The sequence below is a fragment of the Poromitra crassiceps genome (genome assembly GCF_964638095.1).
Source record: "Poromitra crassiceps genome assembly, chromosome: 9".
NCBI lineage: Eukaryota > Metazoa > Chordata > Actinopteri > Beryciformes > Melamphaidae > Poromitra > Poromitra crassiceps.
Genome location: NC_139630.1, coordinates 1,145,344 through 1,155,485, shown reverse-complemented (window position 1 = coordinate 1,155,485; position 10,142 = coordinate 1,145,344). Strand labels below are relative to the sequence as shown.

The window sequence follows — 10,142 nt, the reverse complement described above, 5'->3', positions numbered from 1 at the left end:
ATCTTTGATGATGTCTTTTCTCTTCCTGTTTGCCATCTTGATATTTTCCCCTCTCTTTTTGGGGTGAGATTATTTTTCATAAGTTTCTTTGTCACAACTTACGTTCACAGTATTATCCAGCACAGTATGGTGAATTTAATTTATATTATGTATTTAATTTATTTTCCTCTCTCAATTTGACGAGTTTTTCTTCTGCATGCAGGTGAATTAAACCATGATAAAAGTGTAGCCTATAAACTCGTGCATGCCTGTTTTTCATTCAACTGAATCTAAAGCTGAATCTGAAAAAAGCAAAAGTAAAACTTAAATTTAAACTTTCCTGGAACTAGAAAACGAGAGAGAGAAAGTGCCAGAAATTCTATAATCAGAATGTGAAGTGTCTGTGAGTGAGTGAGTGAGCAGAATTGTGTTCGGCCACAGCTATGCCATTTTATGTGTGATCGCGCTGACCGACTAAATGGGCAAAAATGGCTAATCAGTGGGCAAAATGACTCAAGACAGGTTCAGCACCATGGAGCGCTCCAGAATGGAGGTGCCACAGGTGTTCCAGAGTGGGCGAGCCCCCAGCTGAGCTGAGTTGTAATCAGCCACTGAAGAGGACTATGAAACCTCTCTGGGGAGAGAGAGAGAGGAGACGCTGCATGCAACAAAAAAAAGTCGGAAAATTTGATTTGACTTCCAAATGAGAACATATTTTAGTACATGTAGAGGAGGAAGATATGGATGAATTCAGGGAAAGGGTGATGTGTGGAGGCAAATTTAAATTAAAACAAATTTCAGGTAAAAAAAAACCTGTAGCCTATAGCTTCTAGTCAGAGACAGCGTTATGATGAGGGCTGCTGGACAGGAGAGAATTATCAGCAGCTCTTAATGCACTTCCACAGTTCATCATGCAGATTGTGGGCAGTGTGTGAATGTCTGTTGTTTGAGGGAATAATACTCTATTGTTGTCCAGGAGGAAACATGCAGACATTTCCCCCAGGGGGCGTCGCTCGCCCGCACGGCCGGCCTGCAGGTGCTGCCGCCGCTACTCCACTTCCTTCCTGTCACGACAGGCTGAGGCCGCTTTATTATCAACACAAGGTGCATATTTTTATTTGATTTATGTCATCCTGCATGGAAAAATAATATGGGCTCTATCGTCCCACTGGCCTTAAATTAGCGCTTAGCGCCAGGCGCAGCCCATACTTGTGGGCGTGGACCGGCGCAGTCGATATTGTCGTGTCGGCGCTACACGCGGCCTTAAGCATTATAACCACACCTTTCAAGCGTAGAATTATTCACAACGTGCTCAATGCTCATTGGAGAAGTGCAGTAAACAAATCACAATGTCCCTTTCATGTTCCATTCCACGGAGCGATCCAATCCGCTCAGAAAAGCACGACCAAAGCGCTCTGAGCTTCCCCCCCTCCCTCTTTCATTCCCGTCTGTCTCCATATATATTATTCCATATTATTATGCTTCTCAAACCAATCTCACTGCAGTTTAAATACAGCAAGCATGTAAATACGCTACACTATAGCAAGATCAAAGTGAAAAGAATGTTCTAAACGTATCGGCTAGAAAAATATAGCCTATCCCTATATGATGAGATTAGATTGGTGAAAGTTTGGGCAGAATTATATTGTTTTCTCTCGCTACCTTTCTTCTCCCCCACTGCACAGGTAGGATGATGCAACAGCCTCTGAATGACAGGGGCTCAAAACTACGGTATAACAACTTTTTTTTCATTGTGCCTGTCTGACGCGCAAGAGTGAGGGAGTGAGAGAGAGAGAGGGGGAGAGAAAGTGAGATGGCAGGAGAGCAGTGCATAATTACGCACAGTAATATCGCCGGCGCACTGAATAAGCCCTGGTTTTGAAAAGTGCTAAACGCTAAATTAACGGCAGGGGTGAAGATAGCGTTAGGCCGGTATTTAAGGCCGAAACACCCATTCTGGCCTATTCTGGCACTGCGCCACGCCTCTTCGGCGTAAAGCGCATTTCGGGGCCTAAAAACATGATGCTATCTTCCGCGCAAAGTGTGTTTTTTTGCATTTAACGCCAGTTTAGCACCTAAGACCAGTGGGAAGATAGAGCCCAGTATGTCCATTTATTATGAAAATGAAAATTTATTGTCACATGAACACCACAATACATGCATGCGGCCACAACACACTCATGCTGACGGTGGCCGGTGAAAAGTGTCCTCTGCATTTAACCCATCCAGGCATGTCCTTTCCTCTGAGGGGCAGGCCAGGAGCAGTGGTCGCTTTCTCGTACAGCGCCCGGGGACCAACTTCGGATGTTGTCGTCACTGGTCGGATGACAATGACGATCTGATCTTCTGCATGTTTTTAGTGGGGGGGGGGGTTATATACGGAGGAACCCCCTGGGGGATACGGGGAGAACATGCAAACTCCACACAGAGAGAAAGGCCCTTACGACGAGATACCCCACCTGGGCAGTAGGCACTGAAGATATGGGGGGGAACACAACTACAGTGCCCACGGTGTCCCAGGCGAGAATCGAACTCAGGACCTTCTAACTGTGAGGCGACAGTGCTACCGACTGCGCCACCGTACCCGAGGGGGTACGGTATGTCACAGGGGGCGTGGTCTGGTGAGGCAGGTGATGTCGCAGGGGCGTTCCTGACCTTGGAACCATGAAATCCCCAGCTCCCAGTTTCAAAGGAATGGAGCACAACTTCCACAAAAATGCTTCCTGCGTCACTCTATTAGGAGGAGAGTGTTTGAGTGTGTGTTTGTGTGTGTGTATGTGTGTGTGTGTGTGTGTGTGTGTGCGCGTGCCTGCCTGCATGCGTGCGTGCGTGTGTGTTACCTGGTTAGGGATGTGCAGGTTGAAGTCTAGTCCACAGACGAACTCCGTGTGATGCTCCACAGTGTCTAGAAGAGGCTGGTTGCTACTGTAATCCCAGAACCTACACACACACACACACACACACACACACACACACACACACACACACACACACACACAAGCACACGCACGCACGCACACACACACACACACACACACACACGTTCCATTAGACTAATAACTAAAGACTAAAGAAAGCAGGTGGTTTGTTGTGTTCTCTCAGTTTCAGCAGGATGCATTTAACTCATTGAGTGCCAAGGACGTCGATCGACGTCAAAGTAAATAGTGACGTAGAGTGCCAAGGACGTCGATCGACGTCAAATGCGTTTTTTGACGGTGGGACGTGGATGAAAGCCTCCTGCATCTCCTGTACAAATATGGGAGCTATTGAAGGTGTATAACCTATTTTACGGACTCATTAGGTGGCGACAGTGCTCTCCAGATTACAGACAGGTCCGGAAAACAGCAGGAACTAGAACGACCGCAACGCGGACTTATGCCTCCGCCATTAGTTCATTCTTGAGTCCAAGTGGATGATGGAGCCAAATTGGAAGAAATTGCATCAAGGCGTTTCTGTGCAGAATTGGATATTTGAGCCAAATGTGAAGAAATTTAGTCAAGGTGTTACTGAGATATGGCGTTACCGAGCTTGAAAATGGCATTTGTTAGGTCACTGTGACCTTGACCTTTGACCTTTGATAACCAGAATGGAATCAGTTCATCCTTGAGCCTAAGTGAATGTTTAAGGCGAATCTGATGAAATTCCGTCCAGGCGTTCGTCAGATATCGCGTTAACAAGCTTGAAAATGGCGTTCGAGAGGTCACAGTGACCTTGACCTTTGACCTTTGACCACCAAAATCTAATCAGATCATCCTTGAGCCTAAGTGAATGTTTAAGGCGAATCTGATGAAATTCCGTCCAGGCGTTCCTCAGATATCGCGTTAACAAGCTTGAAAATGGCGTTCGAGAGGTCACAGTGACCTTGACCTTTGACCTTTGACCACCAAAATCTAATCAGATCATCCTTGAGCCTAAGTGAATGTTTAAGGCGAATCTGATGAAATTCCGTCCAGGCGTTCGTCAGATATCGCGTTAACAAGCTTGAAAATGGCGTTCGAGAGGTCACAGTGACCTTGACCTTTGACCTTTGACCACCAAAATCTAATCAGATCATCCTTGAGCCTAAGTGAATGTTTAAGGCGAATCTGATGAAATTCCGTCCAGGCGTTCCTCAGATATGGCGTTAACAAGCTTGAAAATGGCGTTCGAGAGGTCACAGTGACCTTGACCTTTGACCTTTGACCACCAAAATCTAATCAGATCATCCTTGAGCCTAAGTGAATGTTTAAGGCAAATCTGATGAAATTCCGTCCAGGCGTTCCTCAGATATCGCATTAACAAGCTTGAAAATGGCGTTCGAGAGGTCACAGTGACCTTGACCTTTGACCTTTGACCACCAAAATCTAGTCAGATCATCCTTGAGCCTAAGTGAATGTTTAAGGCGAATCTGATGAAATTCCGTCCAGGCGTTCCTCAGATATCGCGTTAACAAGCTTGAAAATGGCGTTCGAGAGGTCACAGTGACCTTGACCTTTGACCTTTGACCACCAAAATCTAATCAGATCATCCTTGAGCCTAAGTGAATGTTTAAGGCGAATCTGATGAAATTCCGTCCAGGCGTTCGTCAGATATCGCGTTAACAAGCTTGAAAATGGCGTTCGAGAGGTCACAGTGACCTTGACCTTTGACCTTTGACCACCAAAATCTAATCAGATCATCCTTGAGCCTAAGTGAATGTTTAAGGCGAATCTGATGAAATTCCGTCCAGGCGTTCCTCAGATATGGCGTTAACAAGCTTGAAAATGGCGTTCGAGAGGTCACAGTGACCTTGACCTTTGACCTTTGACCACCAAAATCTAATCAGATCATCCTTGAGCCTAAGTGAATGTTTAAGGTGAATCTGATGAAATTCCGTCAAGGCGTTCCTCAGATATGGCGTTAACAAACATCCGTACGGACGGACATCCGTACGGACATCCGTACGGACATCCGTACGGCCGTACGGACGGACAACCCAGATCCATAATGCCTTCGGCCTGGCTTCGCCGGCGGAGGCATAAAAAGCCCCGTGATGAAAGAGAAACCGCTCATGCTGCAGCCAGAGCCATATAGATTGCTCTGTCTGGAGCTGACTGTTGGCTGCGAACAGGAGTCAATCCGTGCCCACAACTGAGCCCCTCTGCCTCTGTCTGTCTGTCTGCATAGTTTCTCCACACGATTAGCCGCCAGAAAAGCAGCACCCGACGCCAAACCATTCAGCAGTCCGGTTTGGCTCTTCCGTATCGCGCTGGGAGCCGCCTGGCACACAAAAACGGAGCACTCCGAAAATAGAGTGGGTGCGTGAGGCTGTGTGTGTGGGGAGGAGTTTGCAGCTGAGGGGGGGAGAGGGGGGTGGGGCACGCAGTGCACCACACAACTACACCACGTCACTACATCAGAAAATATTATCTTCAGACTCAGTGAATGTGCTTGAAATGCTGCATTTCACAAAAGGCGGAATATCTCAGCTAATAATTTGAAACGCCTGTATTTGCTCAAAACGACCTATCTTCTCCGGCTCATAACTAAAGAACGGAAAATGGTATCAATAAACTTTTTTTTGCTGATGATACAATAGAACCAGCTCGTTCTTTGTGCGTGTTCGGTGTTTACATAGTAATATCACACAATATTCTGTGGGCCTCGAGAAATCACTGAAAACGCTCTGAAAACTCTTGGCACTGGGAACGTCCGTTCTCCAAAAGTGGCTGGCACTCAATGGGTTAATAAAGGTATTTTTTTTTTTTACAAAAATCAATATTACAGGTAATTACAGGTATTACACTAATTACAGTAATGTATTTCTTGAGCTGGCATGAGTATATCTCAACCTACTCATCAGCACACCACTACTCCTCACCTACTCATCAGCACACCACTACTCCTCACCTACTCATCAGCACACCACTACTCATCATTCACTGTCACTTTCCATAGCTGAGAGGGAAGCAAAAAGGCAGATCTTTCCAAACCAAAGCCTCACAGCAACAGTATCTCAGCAAGCAGGCACAAGAAAGTGGAAGTGACGAGATTGTATGGAATTTTGTATGGAATCAATCAATCAATCAATCAATCAATCAATTTGATATTTATAGTGCCAAATCACAAGAATTAGCTCAAAATCTCAAAATCCTGTGTAATGCGCTGTTATCATGTTATTGCTACGAATGGCTAGGCTGGCTAGAGCTAACCCTGGCTGGTTTTCCGACTGTTTTACTGGAACGCGGTCAACTCGGGTGTGACATCACTCAACTGGGATATTCCTAGTTACCAGTACAACTGGAAAGCGGCATTAGAGTGTTGGTATGATGTAATGACCCTTCTTTATAGGTTCCTTGGAGGAAAACCAGGAACTTGCTTGAGCATCCTGCTAAAGAGACGCATCACTCCATCTTACTGTCCAAGATTATACATCAAATTATACAGCATGTCTCCGGTAGGATTTAAACGAGAGAGAGAGAGAGGGAGAGATTTAAAAGAAAGACAGAGAGAGAGAGAGAGAAGCAGAGAGAGAGAAAGAAGGGAAGGGAAAGGAAGAGGTATACAGAGGAGAAGAAAGAAAAAAGGAGATGTAAGGAGGAAAAAGAGAAAGATGATAATGAAAAGGAGGAAAAGAAAGAGATGAGGTAGAGGAGGGGAGAGAGAGATGGAAAAATGAGGAGTGGAAGGAGAGCGAGAGAGCCAATAAAAAACCTCCAGACCCCAGCCAGCAGCGGCCAATCAGACTAATTGAAAGGATGTTTCTCTTCCTGGTCTTGACAGAGTGGTGCGTGCGCGCGCGCGCGTGTGTGCGCGTGCAGTGCATGTGTGTGTGTGGTGTGTGTGTGTGTGTGTGTGTGCGTGCAGTGCATGTGTTGTGCGTGTGTGTGTGTGCGCATGCAGTGCGTGTGTGTGTGTGGTGTGTGCGTGTGTGTGTACGCGTGTAGTGCATGTGTTGTGTGTGCGTGTGTGTGTGTGTGTGCGTGTGCAGTGCATGTATGTGTGTGTGTGTGTGTGTGTGTGCGCGTGCAGTGCATGTGTGTGTGGTGTGTGTGTGTGTGTGTGTGTGTGTGTGTGTGCGTGCGTGCAGTGCATGTGTGTGTGGTGTGTGTGTGCGTGCAGTGCATGTGTTGTGTGTGTGTGTGTGTGTGTGTAGTGCATGTGTGTGTGGTGTGTGTGTGCGTGCGTGCGTGTGTGTGTGTGCGCGTGTAGTGCATGTGTGTGTGGTGTGTGTGTGCGTGCGTGTGTGTGTGTGTGTGTGCGCGTGTAGTGCATGTGTGTGTGGTGTGTGTGTGTGTGTGTGTGTGTGTGTGTGAGCGTGTAGTGCATGTGTGTGTGGTGTGTGTGCCAAAGCCCTGACGCAGCAAACGCTCCCTCCAGACTCATCCACTTTGCAAATGTAATTAAATCATTTTCAGAGGGAACACTGCAGCTCCCATTGGGCTCCATTAGGCCCATATTAATACTGGGGCCTGCAAGACACACACACACACACACACACACACACACACACACACACACACACACACACACACACTTGATGACGTATGGGCGTCTGGGGAGAGCCAGGCATTGAGAGGGATATTATATATAGAGTGAGTTGTTAGTGTAAATCACTGCTCAAGCTTTCTCTTTTATTGTGTGTGTGTGTGTGTGTGATGTGTGTGTGCATGCGTTCGTGCGTTCGTGCGATGTGTGTGTGTGAGTGATGTGCGTGTGTGTGATGTGTGTGCGTGCAGTGCATGTGGTGTGTGTGTGTGTGTGCGTGCATGCGTGTGTGTGATGTGATGTGTGTGTGTGTGAGTGATGTGCGTGTGTGATGTGTATGTGTGTGCGTGCAGTGCATGTGTGTGTGGTGTGTGCGTGCGTCTGTGTGTGTGTGTGTGTGAATGGACCTTTGCGGGGGGACTACGCACGACAATAAGCACGATCGATCAGTCCGCGTAAAGACTGAACTTATGTGTTTTTAAAGCAGCAGGTAAAAATGTGAGACTTTAACGTTGGAATAGTCTAAAAGGATCCAGTACAAACACATGGTTTAAATTGGGGTTAGTGTGTAGTCGGGTTATCCTGAATACAATACAACCATATCAGTGACTGTCAGAACTTATGGAGCAATGCCTTTTTAAGGCACTTCCTGTTTCAGAAGGAAAGCTCTTTCAACGTACACACATGTGAGACTTTAACTTTGAAATTCTCTCAAATGATACAGCAAAAATGCTTGGTTTTGAGTTAATATACAGTAGAGTCAGCGTTTACCTGAACTCAATATTGGCTGGGTTTCCCAAAAGCTTCTTTGAGCTAAGAAGCTAATTTAACCCTTCTTAAGGCCCCCTTAACACATTCAGTGCCAGCGACGCCATATGGCGTCATTAGAAATTTACCGTACAGTGCCAGCGACGCCAAATGGCGTCAGTACCTCCAAATTGTTTTTTTGACGGGGGGGGTGTCGATCTAAGCTTCTTACTTCGCCTCTAACAATATTGTAGCTATTGGAGGTCGATAACCTATTTTACAAACCCATTAGGTGGCGACAGCACTCTCCTGATCAGAGAAAAAGGAGCCAAACACACAGAAATAGTCACTGGGGAAAATGAGGAAATCGCATCGCATCCGTCCGTATGCATCGACGTGCCTCCATAAACGAGCACAACGCCAGCTGTGCCCCCAGCAGCAGCATCCGCTGTCACAACTGAGCACCTCCATGTACGCTGCAACAGCACATTCACATAATCAGCCTTATTATTCCGAACTGGAAGCATGCCAGCCCGTGACAAACACACGCGGAACCAAAAAGCTGAATGTCGCGCACCATTCACTGTGTGTGCGCAGCAAACTCAGCAGAGACTGAGAGCCACCAGACACATAAGACACACCCAGGAGGCGTGTGCAGTTGAGGGGGGGGGGGGGGGGGGAGCACGCAGAGCAGCATACACTTCACCCAGACAGACCCAGACATCAGAAAATTAGCTTCAGAGTCAGTGATGTGCTTGAAATGTTTAATTTCACAAAAGGCTCATTATCTCAGCTCGTAGAAAAAAAGGGATGTTTTTGCTTCAATCAAGCTATCTTCTCCGGCTCATAACTAAAGAACGGAAAATGGGATCAATAAACTTTTTTTTGCAGGTGATAGAAGAGAGTCTCATCGTTATTTGTGCGTGTTCAGTGTTTACATAGTAATTATTAAAAAAATTATATGACTGTTTTAAAATGCATTGCGGCCTATGTGGCACAGCAAGCAACCTTTTGCCCAAGGGCCGTGGCACTGAAAGTGTTAAGAAGCAAACGCGTTTCCCAATTGCTTCTTTACGAAGGCATGCGTTTCCCAAAAGCTTCTTAGCGCTAAGAAGCTTATTTGACCCTTCTTAAGGCTAAGGCTAAGAAGCCAACGCGTTTCCCGATTGCTTCTTAGCCTAAAATTATCTTCCGTTAAGAAGGCTGCGTTTCCCAAAAGCTTCTTAGCGCTAAGATGATCTTTCGTTAAGAAGGTTTTGTAAGAAGGGTCTGGGGCATTCTTAACACCTTCTTAAGAAGCTTCTTTGTTGGGAAACTCAGCCATTATCAGTCATTGTCAGGAAGTGTTTTTTTGTGTGTATTACTTGCAACCCAAAATCAAAGACATATGACTATAGTGGGAGGTTTTAATTGATGACAAGGCCAAAACTTCTTGGGGGGGGGGGGGGGGGGGCTCTATGCAGGGAAAACCCTGGTGTGCGTGTGTGTGTGTGTGTGTGTGTGTGTGTGTGTGTGCGTGCTGCTGCACTGCAGTACAACAACATGGTTTACATTCACTCCTATTGAACAGAGCAGACAGATGGACAATTCACACTGTGGGAGGAACAATAAGCGTTCTCCTCTCCAACAGCTGACAAACACGTAAACAAGTAATAGGGGCCGGTTGCACCAACTGGTCTTAACTATGCCTGGTCGTAAGTCCTACCTCGGTCTTAGTTAAGACCATTCTTTAGAGTGGACTTACGTCTGTTGCACCAACAGGGCTTACGTCTGGTCTTAACTACGCCGGTCGTAGCGATGCGCGTCCATGTGAAAGCATGGGAATGCCCACTGGAATGCGGCACGCAACCTGTTTAGAAGAGTGCTCTGACGTCAAATGACGCTCCGCTGATGTGTAATCGGCTGTAATAGTGTGGCTAATGTTAGCGGCTAACTGTTACTTGTCGTTACTTTACATGGCAGTAAAATGC

At 46.5% G+C, this 10,142-nt stretch overlaps 1 protein-coding gene across 1 annotated transcript in view; it reads right to left on the bottom strand.

Annotated features, from left to right (window-relative positions):
- Positions 1-10,142, bottom strand: part of pex7 (peroxisomal biogenesis factor 7) — a 100,587-nt gene that overhangs the window by 15,070 nt on the left and 75,375 nt on the right. Inside the window, 1 exon segment of the mRNA XM_083642668.1 lies at positions 2,820-2,919. Within this exon segment, the coding sequence (XP_083498794.1) occupies positions 2,820-2,919 (100 nt within the window).